At 38.6% G+C, this 21,934-nt stretch overlaps 1 protein-coding gene across 1 annotated transcript; it reads right to left on the bottom strand.

Annotated features, from left to right (window-relative positions):
- Window positions 1–850: 850 nt before the first annotated feature.
- On the bottom strand, window positions 851–9,313 carry LOC121603206 (protein groucho-like). Its single transcript, XM_041931906.1, has 8 exons — window positions 9,194–9,313; window positions 8,875–9,129; window positions 8,672–8,776; window positions 8,510–8,600; window positions 8,359–8,448; window positions 1,207–1,386; window positions 969–1,139; window positions 851–881 (listed from the first exon to the last, which is right to left on the bottom strand). Exons 1-7 carry the CDS (start codon window positions 9,218–9,220, stop codon window positions 1,057–1,059), a joined length of 831 nt encoding a protein of 276 aa, XP_041787840.1. The 5' UTR covers window positions 9,221–9,313; the 3' UTR covers window positions 851–881; window positions 969–1,056.
- Between the last annotated feature and the right edge of the window lie 12,621 nt (window positions 9,314–21,934).

Here is a 21,934-nt window from a genome sequence, read left to right as displayed (position 1 = left end):
TTAGCCCAAATATAAGTAAAAATTCACCAACAAATACTACGTTTTTACGATTTTTGAACATTTTTACCTGTCGGACAGTAACCAAGAGAGAAGATTTGCGAACTAAAATCATGTTGCTGTAATTGTCTTCCCTCTCGCAGATCCCATGATCGCACAGTATTGTCTAAGCCTCCTGTCCAAAGTTTCGAACCGTCAGCACTAATATCTATACACGATGCACCATCAGTGTGTCCTGAAAAGTAGACATCAAATACTTATTAACATGTTCCATATCTACTTGATCTTACCTCAGGTTTTCATACTTGGAACTGTCTAACTAAAGTTTGATTTTGAAGATCCCACACAGCAATATTACCATCTGAGCAACATGAAAACATACTTTAGAATCAGGTGATATGGCAAGTGCATAACATGCCGGGGCATTGGATGTGAGTTCAGCTTTTATTCTTGGAGTAGGACTTGCCAAATCCCAAATCGATAGATTAGACGCTTCGCCACCAACGATCAACGTTCTCCCGTCTGGTAGCAATTTCACTGAACGTATATAGTTGTCTCGTTGCTGTAAACCCACCAAAAAAGGAAAAAAATGTATTTTTATAGTTTATAAACAGTACATACTAGATTTTTTTCTTACCAAACAATCTAACTGAGAAACAGGACTTTTATTTCCAGGTTGTGAAATATCCCAGGCCTTGACGCATCCTTGCCACCAGTGTAAACGTATTTGGTCGGATTGGAGATCGTTACTGCACATACAACTTCACCATGGTTCAGAGAACTAATCTGTCGAGCGTGACGTGGAATGCCTGGTCCTACTAAGGCATCTGAGGAAATGGCACCGGTTGCATTTGCCTTCAGCGTTCACATGAAAAGAATATGCACTACAATTTAGCGGAACAGAGAAATTAATTTGTAAGATAGCATGTGTCCATATATAAAATATGTTGCTTCAATTGTTTTATACTAACGGTTTTCCACCCGGAATTCCAATCGGACCCAGAGGAGCACGCATCTGAGAATGAGGATCAAACGCCAACGGAGCGCGGGCGTAGTTGTTTAGTGAATGTGGAAGGTTATTGTGCACACCGGGCCGCCATATGCAGCGGCAGCAGCAGCTGCTTGAAGATCGTGTGAGGCACCTGAAACAAAAACGAGACATAAATTATTATATACCACGATATAGATCATTCAGACTATATATCATACCATTCAACGGACCGGCAAGGTATGGTGGATATCCAGGATTTATAACAGGTGGTTTATTTACAACCTTCGGAACGCCGTTGCTTGCTACCGAGTTGGTAGGGGTAGCTGGTTTTGCAATAGGTGTGGGTGGTTTGTCATCTAATTTTTTGTTAGAAGGCGTCGATGCATTCGAAGATGTACCTATTATGTTAAAAGAATAAATTGTAAGTATAAAAAGATGTCTTTATAAAACACAAAGCTAAGTTGTTGTTAGTTGATTTATTTCCATATTTATAAGTTGTTCATACATTTGCAGCGTTATATTATACTATAATGGGCCGAAATAAGCTTCTCTCCTCATTGTTTGATTGTGGCTCATTTTCACTGCATTGCATAGCTTATACAGTCAGAAACAAGAAATTATAGGGGGAAAGTGCTTAGGAATAGGAAACATATAACACAAAGCTAAACTGACATTACATTATCGTGTTTCAGGTGAACTACACGTATCTACTATCTTGCACATGACCCCATGTAAGCATTTTTATTTTTAACGGTTCAAACAATGATTATCTAAGACCAATTTTATCGTTAGCAGTATAATCATCCAGCATACGCAAGGACAGTTTTTTTCTTATTGGCGTAAACGTCTTGCCATGCCGCCTATAAGGGACATGCCGGCTTATAAGGCTTTCGAGACTTATTCAGTACCACACACTCGGATAATCAGTCCTTGCTTCGGGGAGACGGTCCATACGAGGGTTTAATCCATGACGAGCATGTTGTTAAGCCGTACGAGTGACGACGACTGTACAATGGGACCCCCGCAGAGACAGTTAGAATAGCTATCAATCCACAGCAAGCTCATTTTTCTCAGGTCATAAATAGTACATAAAATAGTTTAATGGTAATAGCTATTGAAATCTGGCCTTATTTCTAAACCAAATCAAATTTTAAAATTATCATGTTCTCTGAAGTGATGATATCAAGTTCGAGCTCTTGGGGCGAAAACAACGGACACGAGGCGAAAACAACGAACAAAACCCATAGAGAAACTGATGGACGAAAATATTCAAAAAACAGCCAAGGAAATTAGAGGTGTGCCAAATGAACAAGGACCCTTCGGTTAATTCAGTTCACGTGAAAATATGAACTAACCGGTTCACATGAATTGAAATAAATAAAAATAAATTTGATAAATTGAAATAAAAAAAAATGCGTGCCTTCGATCATGATCATTTGAAAAAAAAAATAACTTTTAAAAAAAATTCCACATCGGCACATATATATGCAAATCAAGAAACGGTCAATTTTAAACTGCGCAATACGTTCTAGCGTCGTATGACATATTGGCTGGTATTATTGAATCCGTTCGTAGCGGCGACGTACGTCCCGAAACTCATTTTCCTAACGTACTAGATGGTTGCTATAGTTACTTACCGCGGCGTTGTAGGACCAGGCTCAAGAAATGTGTTGCCATCCCTAGAATTTCTTGTGAACGCCGTACGTTCCCGCTATGAACGGATTCAATTATACCAGCCATTGCCATATTGACTTGCTGTTGAGGTGACCAAAGTATTGCTATTTGTAAATGCAGGAATGAACCGAGATCACGTTCACGTTCATTGTGATGAACGACTCGATACATTCACGTTCACTTAAAAGAACCAATTGCCCACCTCTAATGGAAATGGCAATGTCACCGTATTCGGATGCTTTGCTTCGTCTGAGGTGTAAATATTGACAACATTGATGAAATTGACCGCTGACAATTTATATCAGCATTCTGAAAACAAATCGTTAAGAATCGGCACGTAAAGCTAAAATCAATAAAACGACACCGCTCCAAGACACCGCTCACATATCCACAGCTTACTTCCGCGCATCGTGTATCAAACTACTGGAATGGCCACCCCAAATCCCGGACTTAAATACATTTTAAATGTGTGATCTATGGTGAATCAAAACGTTGAAACAGATGAAGTGGCCAACCGTGAAAAACTGTTTAAGCTCTTTAGAAAGCCTGGTTGAATTTAAACCCTTAACACATCCATGCATGCATGCAGAATAAAAAAAAATAATAAATAAAAGTGAAAAGACAGAAGATCGGTGAATTTCCACGAAACGCCAGCCGCACCCCCCGATGAACGTCGCTACCAGCACGCGCAGCACCGGTACCGTCTACACAAAGCGTGATCGACAAGGAGTTTCTGGAATCGCCGGTGCGATCAGATGTCGCGGGAGTGACAATGGAAACCGGGAGCGCGATGGGAGTTGGGGACAAACGGGAATGGGAGTGGGAGGAAAGGCGTAGAATTTTGGGTTAGTATCGCGCAGAAAAATTGTGAATTTTTTCGTATATAAAGGCGGCTCAAATCAGATTCGAACGATAAGCCAAAGCGTTAAGAGCTTCATGTCAGAACATCCGAAATAATCCGAATCTCTCAAGGAACGATCCCCCTTTCTGTTGCATAGACTCCCGAGGCAGCGAGGAGCACTAGCTGAAAGGCTTGGAGAATTCCCCGTTGTAGCCGTAGGAGCCGGAACCTTCGCCCGGCGGAGCCCCTCGGCCGCAACACGAAGAAATACATATTTTTGTGATTTCTTCGTTGTACCTATAATGGTGGTATGGATCCTATAGTCGTCATATTGTGTTCCTATAGTGGTGGTAAACAAGGATGCCTCAAAACAGTGTATAATATTAATATAACTTAGTTTTGAAGCTGTTTTCGTGTGAATAGCAAGGATTACTGCCACTCAGCCAAATAAATGAATTTTGGCCTTTGTTTGGAAAATTACTTACAGAAAACTCATTTTTGTTGCTTATTTTAATGAAAACAGTACAACATGTCAAAAATGTCGTCGAAAAAAAGCTAAAATTACCTGTTTTTATTGATTTTAGAACAAGGACCACAATAGGAACATACATGTTTGGTGTACCTTTATGGCACTATCGTAAAAACACTTAAAGTACGTAAATATGGTCAAAAGCCAATAAATTTGAATAAAACAATTGATAACAATTATGTTAAAACTAATAATTTCGTTGTTATTTGGTCATTTAGAAAGTTAACAAAAATATGAGTATCGTTATGAAATCCTAAGGATTTTAGAAAAATGTTGATATCTTTCACAAAATAATGGATTTTTCGGTTACTAAGAAACGGAATGGCCCCATTTCATTTTTAAATCCTTTATAAAAGGCTAGAGAACATTTCACATTATCGTAGATAACTTAACTACTGTTAATTTATCGTATGAGACGCATTTTAGTGCAATACCACCACTATTGGTACTAGCACCACTAGAGGTACGTTTTCCCTAATGAAAAGGTACTCATTTTGAACATAAACAATTCTACGATTTCTCAAAATAAAGCGCACTAAAATATCCAATTATTACTAAATCATGTGTGCCTCAAGAGGGTGAATGATACAGGGCTAATGGTCTATCGTGGTCGTTTTTTTTTTAAATTACTCCACGCAACGTTCATGATAAGAAAATCTACAGTTGCACCAGATTTTGTACAGTAAAAGTACAATCGGCTTTAAAACGTGTTTTGTTGTGTGGAAATGTTAGTAAACACTTTTTCATCATACTGTCAAAAACGCTTGAAAAATACAAAATCGAGCTATGCATAGACCTATATATTATATAGACTTCATTTTATTATTGCACAATTTTGTATCCAATTATTGCACACATTCCAACACACTGAAACCGACAATAAAGAGCTCTGAAATAAATGTTTTTTCTATCGAACACTACTATCAATAACACGGAACTAGATTGGCACATCTCAACATGACTTCTTCCCAAGACCTTTCCCATCCACAACCTCGAACCTTGTACAATTCACCAGTCTTTCCCACACTGCTATCGATGCGGACAAGTTTATACTGTTTATACAGATATTCGAGACGCATTTTGATATTTTCTACATCAAATATCAAATATTGCGGATCTACTCCGCTTGCGCATTATTAATTATTATTATTATTTATTTTCATCTTCAACGGGCCGTATGGCTTAATTAAGATGTAACAGTTCATTAAAAAAAATACATAACAAAAACAAGATTTGCATCGCAATTCACTGCGGCCACGGCAAAAGCCGGAGACGTTCCTTGAAGCACTGAGTTGAGATGTCGAAGTCGAAGCAATCCGAGACTGTGTTGAAGACAGCCGACATGCGGAACATAGGGTCAGACCGACCAGCGCTGGAACGGGGTTGAGCGATCCGTAGAGTTTCTCTAGACCTAAGTGTTCGGGATGGTGCATAGATATCGACTCGATGCAACAAAGGCGATGAGTCGATAGAGCCATTTAGCAATCCAGCGATGAAAGAGCACTGTGCATTGCGTCTTCTAACTGAAACAGGTTCAAGACCTAGAAGACGGCACCGCGCAGCATACGGAGGAAGATTATGCGATCCTGCCAGGGAAGTAGGCGTAGGGCATGTCGCGTGAGCTTACGTTGAACGTTGCGTTGCCTCAAGTCGAGCAATGGAAGAGGCAGTAGTTGGGCTCCAGACTACGCACGAATATTCCAGAACCGAACGAACGATACAGTTCTTTGAGTTACTAGAGTCAAGCAGAACGCCCAGGTCTTTGGCATGATTTTGTCGATTAACTGCAGTGCCGTCCATGAAGTAGGTACACCGCTGGACATAAAATCATGGGTCGCGGTAAGCACTGCACACCAGAGGAGCGGAAACACATTCAGGGGCTGTTTCGTGAGAACGTCCCAATAAAGACAATCTGCAAGGCGTTCGGCCGTTAGCGGACGTTTGTGGACAACGCCATTCGTAGCGAAGCTACGGGTAAGTCGACCGGTCGTCCGCGAAAAAATAAGGCTGACGTTGACGCGCAGATTGCTGAAAAGGTCAGGGCGGACCTTTTCACTACTTGCACTCGCATCAAGCAAGAGCTTGGATTGCAAGTTTCGTCGAAGACGAGACCTCGGAGACTTCTGTGCTCGGAGACCGCGAAAAGTTCGGAAGCTGCAGCCGCACCACGTAGAAGCGCGCATTCGGTTTGCCCAAGAACATCTAACTGCATCCATCACTTGGTGGATGAAAATAATCTTTTCGGATGAGTCCCAGAATCAATCTGGATGGTTCCGACGGCATAAAATACTTCCTTCCCAATGAGGCGTATCATCCGAAAAACACGATGAAAACCCTTAGTCACGGAGGCGGCCACGTTATGGTGTGGGGTTGCTTCTCCTGGCACGGCCCGGGTCCTTTGTTCCGTATCATCGGGACACTGGACTCAGAAGGGTACAGAAAAATACTTAGTCGTAAGATGTTGCAATACGCTCGACAAAAATTCGGCGAGGAAGAGCATTACATCTTTCAGCATGATAACGACTCAAAGCACACATCACGAACAGTTAGATGTTATTTGGCAAACCAAGATGTGCAAGTTCTACCGTGGCCTGCGTTGAGTCTTTGGAAACGCATACCTCCAGAAAGATGCCAGAATCTCATCAAGGATATGGCTACTCGCTGCCAGGCAGTGAAAGACAATAATGGTCAACACATTGACCGTTAGAATGTGTTTTCGCTCTGTGGAACACCGCAACACCTCCTCCCAACCACCACTTAATCAGCTCTTTTCAGGGCTACCAAAAATTATGAAAAGAACTATGTCTTTCGGTCAGAAAAAAAGATCCTATTTTTATGTCCACAGGTGTATGCCCATTTTACCCCGCGTATCATAATAGCCTCTCGTAAAACATCAACTTTTATTTTACACTGTTTTAAGTTGTTTTCACTCTATTTGGCAATTTTATTCCATAGATAAAGGGTGGAGGCATACAATAATTAAAAAAAATGAGTTGTGTGGCATATTCAAAGGAATATTCAGTAAACTGATTAACATGCCCATTTTGCCCCGCTTTCCCCTAAGTAGAGTAACTACACCAGTATTGGGTAACTGTACCAGTAAACTATCGTATTATGTTGTGTTATTTTTTATTTGCTGTTTCAAATGCATTTTCTAGAGATATTCGTGAAAATGCAAACACTATTTTTGTTCCTATTTTCGGCAGTTTGGACCAATTTTCGGCAGTCTGTGCTCCTATTTTTGGCAACGCGAATGCGGGTCGGAAAATGTTTTAATCAATGCAAATAGGTAGACAAAAATATTTAAACAATAGGCCCGATTATAAAACACAAATTGTAAGACAAGTTGTCAAAATCGGAAGATTTGTATTATGACAGCCGTTTGTGTTGTGTGTTGGAAAAATAAAATTAGACGAAACACAAATTCACGAGCACACTGCCACACTGCCATAGTGTTTCATAATACACTCTTAGAATCTTCATTCAGTAACAGAAACGATAAAAATCAGCCTTCTAAATACATACAACTTGGGATAAGCCCACCTGTACATTATACCCACTTAGATAGCCGCTCGAAAACTGCTATACAATGCAAACAGCTGACAGCTGAAATTTCAGCCATCGAACTTAAAACGGAAAGGGCCCCAAAGTCTATTTTTCATTCTACTATACAAGCAGGTTTTTAACCGTTCTTCATTCAATATTTTAAGCTTCAGCAAAAAGCACACCTGAGCTAACCTGATCGTACTTGCGACGAATCGATGTTTACATTTTTTGTTAAAAGGACCGTAAAATGTTCTTATAAACCAGGTTGGCCGCAAGTGCTTATCTTGCATGCCAAATGACTACAAATCTCACAAGGGTTGGGAAATAGGGCATGATAAAATGAAAATTGTTAAAAAATTTAATGATTTAACATTATAAAATAAGTTTAACGTGTTAAGTGGTCCAATCTTGACGAAATTTTCAGTCGTTTTGAAAGCAATTTTAAGATTTGCGCCCAACCTGTCCTTTATAAGTACTTTTTACCCATTTTGTATAAGCTGAAAATTTTAAATTTGCGGCCGAACAGCTAAATTCTACTAAAATGTTCGAAGAGTTCAACGTGAAAAGCCATTTAGATCAAACAAGAGTAAAAAACTATAAATGTTCCGCAATATATATAAACGGCTAAAAGCCATCATCCAGAAATCAAAGACCCGTGCTTTGCCGATTGCAGCCTTGGGTTAAATGTGGACTAAGCCGTAATAATGTAAATCTAAATAATTAAAAACTTCAGGTTATTTTGGCGTGGCTATAACCTTATCTTATGTACTACTTAAATACCTGATCGCGGTGAGTGTGTCCCAATTCGATCTCTGTCCTGTACGTCAAGCTTCTTTTGCATCATACCATTTTCACGGGGCGATGCTGTTCCTAAAAAAATTGAAAAAAAATTCATAATTCAAACGAAGCTTTAGCACAATTCAAAATTTACCATTATGATGTTGATTGGGTATTGGACTCATTGGATTGGTCTCAGATGCATCATCCACCACTAAATCCTGATCCGACTTTTCTCCATCAGACTGTGAATATACATTCATTGAAAGAACTTGCAGGAGTGACTCCACCTTTTTCCCATCATAATGTTACTTACATGTCCCAAGTCTTTTTCTTCTTTCTTAACCTTCTTCAATTCATGTGTAGATTCTGGTGTTCTTGGGCGATATTTATCGCGATCTGAAGGAGAAATTGAGCTTCTCTAATGAGCAGCACGAAAAAAAGAAAGAAGAAGAGCAGAAGAAACAAAACAAATATAATCCTTTTCTGCATAGTTATTCTTCAAATATCTCTACATACGTGTCTATCATCCAATGGCATTATATTACTATTACTGCTTTTGGATTCTTCGGGTCTGTGAAGTTCCTGTTTGTTGAGTATTGCCAACGGATGTTGAGGAGGCGTGCTACCAAGAGCTAATGGACCTCCTAGTGCTCCTGGTCCAAGGCTGGGATGAGGCATACCAACAGGTATCGGAGGCGCTCCATGGGCACCTGGAATTTGTTGAGCATGCATCTGTTGTAATAACCTAGGTAAATCAGGACGTTGTTGTTGCTAAAAATATACAAAGTAGTTAATATTTCAATGAACTTAAAACAAAATATCTAGCAAAACTTACCCCTATCACACTATTTAATTCAGACATTGTAATTTGTTTAGCTCGTTCAACTGCTGTTAGTACTTGCTGTTGATGCTCTTGGGACAGAAACGGTACAATCTGCGTGATAATCGCATTTAATCTTTTGATATTTCTGTCTGTAATTACATAAAAGGCCAAAAATATGATAACGTAAACAAAAGCGAACTATAAAGTCCAATATTTAAAAAAAAATGATATATGTATAATAATATAATATATATATAATATATATATGATATATGTATAAGAATATATATATATATATATATATATATATATATATATATATATATATATATATATATATATAATATATATATATATATATATATATATATATATATATATATCTATATCTATATATATATATATATGTAAATAACATATACATATATATATATATAGAAATAAACATATACATATATATATATATATATATATAAACATATACATATATCTAGACATATATATATATATATAACATATACATATATCTAACATATATATATATATATATATATATATATATATATATTATAATATATATATATATATATCATTATATATATATATATATATATATATATATATATACTCAACCAACAGGTATTTAAATGCAAGTTCTTAAATTTTCTGGCATATTGTTTCGGGCCACTTCATGTATCGTTGCAGCTTACAACATTTTACTTCTGCAAAAAGTTTAGTCAGGACAAAATTGCAAAAACTTGTCAGCATAAACACGTCCCAAGCGCCACAGATTAAGCTTAAACGACTGGAAAATCGAATTTCCATAGAAGAAAAATTCAAATGCTCCATAGCTTCATTGGTGTGCTCAATATATGGCGTGTTACAACTCATCATTATATTGCTGTCTTTTCTTGTGTTATAATGAACGTATTGCAATGGTGTGATTTGGCTTTCCGAGGTGTGTTACAAAGAAAACTCGCTCGTACAGTGGCTAAAGTCTTACCTAATTAATCGCACATACATCGTGAACATTGATAAGCACATGTCCAAAGAAATAGTCAGCAGCTCGGGTGTGCCACAAGGAAGCAATATTGGCCCGCTTCTCTTGATATTGTTCATCAACAAAGTTACCCTCGCTTTACCTCCCGATAGTATCAGTCTGTTTGCCGACGATGCAAAAATTTTTGCGCCTATTCACAACACAGGTGATTGGACATTCCTGTAAGACTGCATCGAAGTTTTCTATTCGTGGTGCAAGAGTAATGGACTGACTATCTGCATCGAGAAATGCTACTGTGTGTCTTTTAGTCGATGCATGAGCCCAGTCACTGGTACCTACTTCATGGACGGCACTGCAGTTAATCGACAAAATCATGCCAAAGACCTGGGCGTTCTGCTTGACTCTAGTTTGAACTTTAAACAGCATATCGATGACGTTGTAGCCAGAGGAAATCAATTACTTGGCGTGGTTATCCGGACAACTAATGAATTCCGCAACCCCATGTGCATCAAAGCTGTGTACAACTGTATCGTTCGTTCGGTTCTGGAATATTCGTGCGTAGTCTGGAGCCCAACTACTGCTTCTTCCATTACTGCATTCCGCAATGCACAGTGCTCTTTCATCGCTGGATTGCTAAATGGCTCTATCGACTCATCGCCTTTGTTGCATCGAGTCGATATCTATGCACCATCCCGAACACTTAGGTCTAGAGAAACTCTACGGCTCGCTCAACCCCGTTCCAGCGCTGGTCGGTCTGACCCTATGTTCCGCATGTCGGCTGTCTTCAACACTGTCTCGGATTGCTTCGACTTCGACATCTCAACTCAGTGCTTCAAGGAACGTCTTCGGCTTTTGCCGTGGCCGCAGTGAATTGCGATGCAAATCTTGTTTTTGTTATGTATTTTTTTAATGAACTGTTACATCTTAATTAAGCCATACGGCCCGTTGAAGATTAATAAATAAATAATAATAGTTGTTAGTGTGGTTTATAATAAGTTCTGTTTAGCAGATATGCTACAGTAAGAAAGTACTGAATGTCAAAAATGCCTTTAGTGTCCGTAATTCAAAGCAATTTATTTCCTTAGTGATTCAAATCATTCTCTGAATTTAAGCATGTGTTCTTGTAGACTGGTTAGAAATACGATTATATCGTTCATATACTCAAGACATTCGGCCGTATCGGGGAGCTCGTTTGTTCCGGGAACGTTCGCCGCGATGCTCATTTTCACTCATTTCATAGCCCTCTATAATAAAAAATTAGAAAACCGTCTAGGTTTTGTTCTGCCCAATCTAGTGATACAACCCTGTCCACTCATGAGCGACGAAAGTTTTTCGACGAACGAGCTCCCCGATACGGCCGATTGTTTGCCAATTTTTATGTGTAATTTTTATTTCCAATAGCGCATCTGGCGACGACCAGCGCAAGCTAGATGTCGGTATAATTTATGTGTCAAAATTATTCATACTTGGTGTCTTATCAAGTTTCGACCAGGCTACTTTTATGCCGTTTGAAATGTTGATAAACGTACATAAATTGCAACAAAGTAGGCCGTTAATTGTTGTTGTTGGACAAATCGTCATTCATACAAAGCGCTGGGCAACATTTCTCCGCATCTTCGAATATCTATTCATGATTGGGTAAAATTATAGCCTACTCGACCCAAAATTTTTTTTTTGACAGAAATTTTACCAGCCTATAGCTTCAACCCGCCGCCGATAGATGGCGTACGCGTTCACAAAAATTAAGGCTGGTCTACATTGATCGTACTCGCAAGTGTAATTTCGATTTTCACTAGCGCATCTGGCGGCGGTTGACCGAAGCATTTTGTCGAACAATTTGGAGCCGCTCCAAAAAATATGGTATTTTTTCATGTTTTTTACTTTAACTGGACTGGAAAAGCTTTGTAATTGATAGATACACATATTGTGCAAGTATTTCAGCCGTTTTCGCATCAATAAACGATAGAAAAACTACTTAATTTTGAGATCCGGTGCGACCGTTCCCTTGATGACCAAAATCAGCTTCCACCAGCCGCCGCCAGATGCGCTAGTGAAAATCAAAATTACACTATGGAGTACGATCAATGTAGCCCGGCCTTAAATCTGGCGGCGGCTAACCGAAGCATTTTGCTAAACAATTTGGAGCCGCTCCAGAAAATACGTTATTTTTCTATGTTTTTTACTTAAATCGAAGGAGAAAGTAAGGAGTTTTGTAAAACGTAGATACACATGTTTTGCACGCATTGCATCCATTTTTGCTATGGAAAACGATGGAAAAACAACTTAATTTTGAGATCCGGCATGACCATTCCCTCGATGACCAAAAAAGCTTCCACCAGCCGCTGCCAGATGCGCTAGTGAAAATCAAAATTACGCTTGCGAGTACGATCAATGTAGCCCGGCCTTAAAAATACCAAAAAGCTGCTGGGATACCCAATCAGCGGAGCTTCCTTGCTTGGAGGAGAGCTTTCTCATTCCCTCTGTACTGTTTTATCGTTTCGCATTAAGTTATGCATCGCTAGAACTAGAACGGCGATGAGATTGTTTAAATACTAAACTTGAGTTTGGTATTGGATCCAATGTAAACCACGAGCACTGAAGCAAGTGAGATTTGAGCAATGGTCGTTAGTGTCGATACCCACGTATCTGACCACACTATCTTTCATATAGATTTTTGCTCAGAAAGATAGAATTCTATATAGGTCATGATAAGATGAAACTTGTCGAAACACATTGCAAGAAAAAGACAGCAATATAATGATGAGTTGTAACACGCCATATATTGAGCACACCAATGAAGCTATGGAGCATTTGAATTTTTCTTCTATGGAAATTCGATTTTCCAGTCGTTTAAGCTTAATCTGTGGCGCTTGGGACGTGTTTATGCTGACAAGTTTTTGCAATTTTGTCCTGACTAAACTTTTTGCAGAAGTAAAATGTTGTAAGCTGCAACGATACATGAAGTGGCCCGAAACAATATGCCAGAAAATTTAAGAACTTGCATTTTAAATACCTGTTGGTTGAGTGATTTTGTAAAATTTCCAATTCTTAGTAGAAGCATGGACTTAGTATATATATATATATATATATATATATATATATATATATATATATATATATATATATATAATATATATATATATATATATATATATATATATATATATACTAAGTCCATGCTTCTACTAAGAATTGGAAATTTTACAAAATCACTCAACCAACAGGTATTTAAAATGCAAGTTCTTAAATTTTCTGGCATATTGTTTCGGGCCACTTCATGTATCGTTGCAGCTTACAACATTTTACTTCTGCAAAAAGTTTAGTCAGGACAAAATTGCAAAAACTTGTCAGCATAAACACGTCCCAAGCGCCACAGATTAAGCTTAAACGACTGGAAAATCGAATTTCCATAGAAGAAAAATTCAAATGCTCCATAGCTTCATTGGTGTGCTCAATATATGGCGTGTTACAACTCATCATTATATTGCTGTCTTTTTCTTGCAATGTGTTTCGACAAGTTTCATCTTATCATGACCTATATAGAATTCTATCTTTCTGAGCAAAAATCTATATGAAAGATAGTGTGGTCAGATACGTGGGTATCGACACTAACGACCATTGCTCAAATCTCACTTGCTTCAGTGCTCGTGGTTTACATTGGATCCAATACCAAACTCAAGTTTAGTATTTAAACAATCTCATCGCCGTTCTAGTTCTAGCGATGCATAACTTAAATGCGAAACGATAAAACAGTACAGAGGGAATGAGAAAGCTCTCCTCCAAGCAAGGAAGCTCCGCTGATTGGGTATCCCAGCAGCTTTTTGGTATTTTTAAGGCCGGGCTACATTGATCGTACTCGCAAGCGTAATTTTGATTTTCACTAGCGCATCTGGCGGCGGCTGGTGGAAGCTTTTTTTGGTCATCGAGGGAATGGTCATGCCGGATCTCAAAATTAAGTTGTTTTTCCATCGTTTTCCATAGCAAAAATGGATGCAATGCGTGCAAAACATGTGTATCTACGTTTTACAAAACTCCTTACTTTCTCCTTCGATTTAAGTAAAAAACATAGAAAAATAACGTATTTTCTGGAGCGGCTCCAAATTGTTTAGCAAAATGCTTCGGTTAGCCGCCGCCAGATTTAAGGCCGGGCTACATTGATCGTACTCCATAGTGTAATTTTGATTTTCACTAGCGCATCTGGCGGCGGCTGGTGGAAGCTGATTTTGGTCATCAAGGGAACGGTCGCACCGGATCTCAAAATTAAGTAGTTTTTCTATCGTTTATTGATGCGAAAACGGCTGAAATACTTGCACAATATGTGTATCTATCAATTACAAAGCTTTTCCAGTCCAGTTAAAGTAAAAAACATGAAAAAATACCATATTTTTTGGAGCGGCTCCAAATTGTTCGACAAAATGCTTCGGTCAACCGCCGCCAGATGCGCTAGTGAAAATCGAAATTACACTTGCGAGTACGATCAATGTAGACCAGCCTTAATTTTTGTGAACGCGTACGCCATCTATCGGCGGCGGGTTGAAGCTATAGGCTGGTAAAATTTATCTGTCAAAAAAAAATTTTGGGTCGAGTAGGCTATAATTTTACCCAATCATGAATAGATATTCGAAGATGCGGAGAAATGTTGCCCAGCGCTTTGTATGAATGACGATTTGTCCAACAACAACAATTAACGGCCTACTTTGTTGCAATTTATGTACGTTTATCAACATTTCAAACGGCATAAAAGTAGCCTGGTCGAAACTTGATAAGACACCAAGTATGAATAATTTTGACACATAAATTATACCGACATCTAGCTTGCGCTGGTCGTCGCCAGATGCGCTATTGGAAATAAAAATTACACATAAAAATTGGCAAACAATCGGCCGTATCGGGGAGCTCGTTCGTCGAAAAACTTTCGTCGCTCATGAGTGGACAGGGTTGTATCACTAGATTGGGCAGAACAAAACCTAGACGGTTTTCTAATTTTTTATTATAGAGGGCTATGAAATGAGTGAAAATGAGCATCGCGGCGAACGTTCCCGGGAACAAACGAGCTCCCCGATACGGCCGAATGTCTTGAGTATATGAACGATATAATCGTATTTCTAACCAGTCTACAAGAACACATGCTTAAATTCAGAGAATGATTTGAATCACTAAGGAAATAAATTGCTTTGAATTACGGACACTAAAGGCATTTTTGACATTCAGTACTTTCTTACTGTAGCATATCTGCTAAACAGAACTTATTATAAACCACACTAACAACTATTATTATTTATTTATTAATCTTCAACGGGCCGTATGGCTTAATTAAGATGTAACAGTTCATTAAAAAAAATACATAACAAAAACAAGATTTGCATCGCAATTCACTGCGGCCACGGCAAAAGCCGAAGACGTTCCTTGAAGCACTGAGTTGAGATGTCGAAGTCGAAGCAATCCGAGACTGTGTTGAAGACAGCCGACATGCGGAACATAGGGTCAGACCGACCAGCGCTGGAACGGGGTTGAGCGAGCCGTAGAGTTTCTCTAGACCTAAGTGTTCGGGATGGTGCATAGATATCGACTCGATGCAACAAAGGCGATGAGTCGATAGAGCCATTTAGCAATCCAGCGATGAAAGAGCACTGTGCATTGCGGAATGCAGTAATGGAAGAAGCAGTAGTTGGGCTCCAGACTACGCACGAATATTCCAGAACCGAACGAACGATACAGTTGTACACAGCTTTGATGCACATGGGGTTGCGGAATTCATTAGTTGTCCGGATAACCACGCCAAGTAATTGATTTCCTCTGGCTACAACGTCATCGATATGCTGTTTAAAGTTCAAACTAGAGTCAAGCAGAACGCCCAGGTCTTTGGCATGATTTTGTCGATTAACTGCAGTGCCGTCCATGAAGTAGGTACCAGTGACTGGGCTCATGCATCGACTAAAAGACACACAGTAGCATTTCTCGATGCAGATAGTCAGTCCATTACTCTTGCACCACGAATAGAAAACTTCGATGCAGTCTTACAGGAATGTCCAATCACCTGTGTTGTGAATAGGCGCAAAAATTTTTGCATCGTCGGCAAACAGACTGATACTATCGGGAGGTAAAGCGAGGGTAACTTTGTTGATGAACAATATCAAGAGAAGCGGGCCAATATTGCTTCCTTGTGGCACACCCGAGCTGCTGACTATTTCTTTGGACATGTGCTTATCAATGTTCACGATGTATGTGCGATTAATTAGGTAAGACTTTAGCCACTGTACGAGCGAGTTTTCTTTGTAACACACCTCGGAAAGCCAAATCACACCATTGCAATACGTTCATTATAACACAGCAGCAAATCAATCCACACCATAGCAACACACCCAGACCATACCAACCAGACCATAGAAAAAAACAATTGAGACACATTTATCGAAAACAACCGAAACGCGCAACCAAAGCAAATCAAGCGTTAATGTAGCAAAATAGATAAACTGAGAAAGCATAGCAACTTATCGCTAAAAGCGCTACGTAGGAAAAGATCGATCAACGCAGCCGTTCCTTGTCTAGAACAGTTGAAACTTTCCAGAACCTTTGTAAAAACACTAAAAGCGCAGCATAGGCACAAATTGACAGACACCTCACTCCAATACAATGTATGAATTGCACCTCATATCAATAACCTTTAATTAGGACAAAAACACATTCCAAAACCGAAATGTACGAAACCCATTGAGTATAAATAAAACCAATTCCGACCGTGGCAAGTCAGATTCGTTTGGACTGTCAGGATAGGACTATACCCATCCAACATCTATCGACTTCTCATTTAAAGAGTTTAGTTATGTCCCCCTACCCAGGTAAGGCTTCTAAACTCCAACGTTTCCAGTAAGGGAAACCTCCTACAGGATTCTATGATCGCCTGGACGATCAATTGTCGAAAAGTCCGCTCGAACGAAGTTTTATTCCACCTCGATACATGTCAGCGAAACACTGACCTACCACGATGGTACGCGTTGATCAGTTGTACCGTACGTACTTCCTCTTCTTCTTTTTGGCACAACAACCACTGCTGGTCAAGGCCTGCCTGTACCCACTAGCGAAGTGGGCTTGGTTTTCAGTGACTTTTTGTTACCGTAGCAAGATAGTCAGTCCTACGTATGAGGGCACGGTCTATTATACGGGGCTTGAACCTATGACGGGCATGTTGTTAAGTCGTTCGAGTTGACGACTGTACCACCAGACCGGCCCGTATGTACACTCATCAGAATACTTGGCGACCGTATCTAAAACCGAACATATTACGTGGCGACTGTAACTATCTTCAAACCTATTACATTACTGATTCAATTTTAATCGGTCAAGCCTCTGTATAACTCACTTTACTCGAGCCAACTTTCTAAATTTGAGAAAAATAAAGATTTCCAATAATTTTACTCGAAACATTGTAATAACTCATGAAATTACAGTAATATTTTGACTCAGATTCCGGACAGTTTTGGTTTCATGTTTCATATTACGGAAGGTTTGATTAAAATTTCAAACAGCCTCAAATGTCGGAAATAATTTTCAAATTCACATACTAACTATACTTTTTTAGTTTTTAATTTGTTTTAAAGTCTGGACACTTGATTCTCAATGTCGGTGTCCTCCTATAACGACAGGACGACAGTCTTAAAACAACGGCGTTTGGGTGCTGTTTCTCTTCTATACGTAGATGCATATTGTTGTTGTTAGAACAGTTTATAGAGGCTTTGGCTCCAACGGAGTTCTTTCGCCTCTTATTAGGACGTAGATGCATATAACCGAAGAACTGATACGCGAATTGACGGTCTTTCCCGTACGAGCATCAAGGTCACATACATTTGTCACATACCTATTCAAATGTCGTTGTTTTCTTGTAATTATCACTGTATTAAAATATTTTTTTATGCCATTAACCACAAATTAGTTCGACTGTCCGGAATTAAAATCCAAATAAACAATCTTGCTTCAAAATCTGGACAGAATTAAATACGTGTTTTAATGAAATTCAGAGTACAATATGATAGAACACTGCTGCTTTCGCGTTGATAACTACTTCCACAATAGATTCTTATGTATTTCAATCTACGTGGACGTGATTAATTCGAATTGTCGATTAAATAACACTTATGTGGGTTTGAAGCAAAACTGCTAAGAAAGCCTCTGGTGGTGAACTAAGAAAATAGTTAACTACTGTGGCATCAGGGCTTACCTTTTAATTTATTCTAATACATCACGGCAATCATATAAAATTAAAAAGCGGTATGGGCAGGAACTAGATCTGAAGCAATTAAAAAAAAAACATTCCAAATGTCCGGAATTTGAAGCTGTCCGTAATTTGAAACATAACGATATGACCTTAAAATTCAATTCGAAAATACCAAATTTGTACATAAAGAACTTGCATTTCTGGGGCATATAGTTACCGTCAAGGGCGTTAAACCCACCCCTCACAAAATCTCGATAGTATTAAAATTACCTATACCGAAAACTGAGAAAGAATTAAGAACATTCCTGGGAGTTATTGGATACTATCGAAAGTTTATAGGCGTCATCCATCAATTATGTAGCGCTGGTGGGGGTGGGGGAGGTGTCGTCCAACGTTACGATTTGTTACTTAGGGAAGATGGGGAGTTTAAATTTTGTTACGTAACGCAATTTTTTGTTTTGTTTTGAGAAACAAATGAGTAAAAAATGATTCTTCTTGGGGACTTCACAACCTTCGTTTCAAACAAATTGAAGATAGAGTTGATGCAGTCAGTCGTTTTTTCGTCAGAGTTGATCATTGATCGTAAATTTAATTTCAAATCTATTTTTAATTTACATCGCAATTTTATAAATTCATCGTAAATGCAGCCGAAACTCTTGCAAAAATTACCGATTTTGTTCGTAGTTTGTAAGACATTTATGGAAGACCAGGAAGATGGCAGGATGAAAAACGCTTCTGATGATGATGAAGTGAGTACATTGCAAACCGTGCTGAGGATCCGAGTATCAGAATCTTTTTGAATTTTATAGCTGCTTGTGTATTGCTGTACATAACATATAAGGTAATTTTTTTTTAGGTTTATTTAAAAAATTGTGGATATACCAAAACAATGTAAAAACAAAGAAAACTCAAAAAAATCTAATTTTGTTTAATAAATTAAGCTATTTTCGGGGGTGGGGTCCATCTGTTACTTAATTTGGTGGAGGGGGAGTTTCTTAAAACGTTACAGTTTGTTACATTAGGGGGGGAGGGAGTCGAAATTGAGCAATTTTTGTGTTGCATAAAATTTGTTCTTACTACGGCTGCATCCAAATTTGCTATGGAGCGTTGCTTTCCCAAGGGCCTATTGGACATGATAAACCCATTGCTTTTGCTTCAAGGACACTTTCGAAATACGAGGCAAACTACTCTACAACTACAATAGAGAAAAAAAAACTTAGATTGAGGCAATAGATCGAGCATGCAAATATTTCAGACCATATCTTTCCGCAAGAAAGTCTATTTTGTACACTGATCACAAACCTCTAACATCACGATGAATTTAAAAGACCCCCACAGTAAGCTAATAAGATACAAGCTAAGGTTGGAAGAGTTTGATTATGAAATTCGTCACAGGCCATGAAAGCAGAACGTTGTGGCGGATGGATTATCTAGAGTAAAAGTTCTCGAAGAATTAAACAATTCTACTATGTCAGCTCATTCGGCTGAAAGCGACGATGGTCAGTTTATACCTACGATCAAACTAGCATATTTTTAAAATCAGATAATTTTATAGGTTGGCTACAGTTCGTAAGAAAACTGCGTAAAAATATTTCCACAAATATTTCGTCGCACAATCATTAGACAGCGTTTAACGCTCCAGAAATAATAAGTATTTTTAGAGTGTAACTAAACCAACCAAGAACCAGTTGTATATTTTGTCCAGGAGCACTAATGAATTGGCTACAGGAAATCTTTCAGATTTATTTTTCAAATTTTCCAAAGTTCAACAGAAAAAGGAAAGTGTACGTATGAGTTTGCTAAAACGTTAGGATGCGAATTCTTTAACAAGTGTTTTAAAATAGATGAATTTTATTGTAATAATTAATTGAATAGTAAATTTGAATAGTTTGTAAGTAGTAGGTTAGGATAACATGAAGCTTTGTAAATGTTAGCCGGTAGCGCGTATAAATGAACACATCTTAACAGTCGGTCTATATTTTAATTTAATCGAGTTCATTCCTGTTAAAAAAAAAAACTATCGTCAAAACAGTCAACGACTGCTCGATATCGCATATAGGCAAATACAGCGACAAAATTCGAGCAGTCTAATTAAACAACTGCTAATTTGTATCGCATGCATTCTTGACGATCGTGTGTTTAACGTTTAACCAGTCGTTAAAATTAATATATGAACTCAGTGCGCTCGCGATGCCAAATTCTAGCAATTTTTGACGACTCTGGTAAATTTTTAATGACTGTCAATTTTTAACAATTTCTTTCGCGATGCCGGCTATTGTTAAGTGAGTTGATATGTGAAATTTCGATATTTCGAATTTCGAGGTTTACAGTGAAGTTATAGGGTAAATGTACCAGTATTGGGCAGATTAGTGCAGTAGTTTCACAAAAACTGCTCGTACACTTACAATTCTTATTATTTTTCATGAAAGTGGCGTTATTATGACCGATAAACTATTGTATTACGTTGTGTTATTTTTTGCCGATTTTAAAGTATTTTTTTTAGAGATATTCGTGAAAATGCAAAAACTGTTTTTGTACCTATTTTCGGCAATTTGGTCCTATTTTCGGCAGTCTGTGCTCCTATTTTCGGCAACGCGAATACGGATCGAAAAATCGTTTAATGGATGAAAATAGATAGACAACAATAATTAAAACAGTTTTAAACCCTCATTTTTCTAAGATTGGTGTGGTTAAATAATGTAAGGCAGTCGTTGCTCTGTCGTCTGACGGCTATAGAGTACGGCCCCGACTGGCGCACAAATTTAAATTTTTCTCTCAAGTTATTGGATTATTGATCGAGAAATTGGTGGTATTTGATACATATTACACTGAACGTGAATCGAAAAGACTGGCTCTGGTACCCTATATGATAACTATCGGATGCTGGCTAGTCGTTGCTAGGGGAGACAGTCCATATGAGGAATGAACTCACGACGGGCAGGTATTATGTCGTACGAGTTGACGACGAGACCGCCACTTTAATGGTATTCTAGCTACTCTTTAGGTTTCATTCCTCTCTCATTCTTTTCAAGCTCTGAATAAAACTGTTACTCAACAAGCGAGATTTTGAATGAAGTACTGCTGGTATACTGTTTAGCACTGATGCTGTACTAGAACGGAAGCTCTTATCTACTGGTATTCACGATGCTTTCTACTCCTAACATATACGCACACCGATAATGAGATACATTTAACTACTCTAACACACAAAAACGTACACTCTCACCATTGCCAAATCCAACCCTTCTAATCAGTAAGGTTGAACAGCACTACAGCACATCGTCTGATATGCAAACGAGTAAAATAGAAACGCCACCCGCGCTACGGTCGATGTGCAGAGGGTTTGTGGACCGTTGTAGACTAAACGAAACATCTAATGTATGCGTGCGAAGGCGGGTGGCTATGAATGAAAACGAAATAAACCACCACAAGAGTGCGAGGAAGAGAAGGAGCTTATGGCTTGCGGTGCACGGTATAAAATAGTTGAGACCAAAGGATTCACTAACGTACACTTTGACAACTAATCTGCAGAAGGCAGGTA

This window comes from Anopheles merus, unplaced genomic scaffold, assembly GCF_017562075.2.
Source record: "Anopheles merus strain MAF unplaced genomic scaffold, AmerM5.1 LNR4000920, whole genome shotgun sequence".
NCBI classification, from domain to species: Eukaryota; Metazoa; Arthropoda; class Insecta; order Diptera; family Culicidae; genus Anopheles; species Anopheles merus.
The sequence above is the reverse complement of the archived record's forward strand: the minus strand, read 5'-3'. Positions and strand labels throughout refer to the sequence as shown.

Coding starts and splice junctions, on each gene's coding strand:
- LOC121603206 (XM_041931906.1), bottom strand. CDS start 9,220: ATGTCTGAATTAAATAGTGTGATAGGG. Junction 9,130..9,193: donor AATTAAATAGTGTGATAGGG/GTAAGTTTTGCT, acceptor GTATATTTTTAG/CAACAACAACGTCCTGATTT. Junction 8,449..8,509: donor ACCCAATCAACATCATAATG/GTAAATTTTGAA, acceptor CAATTTTTTTAG/GAACAGCATCGCCCCGTGAA.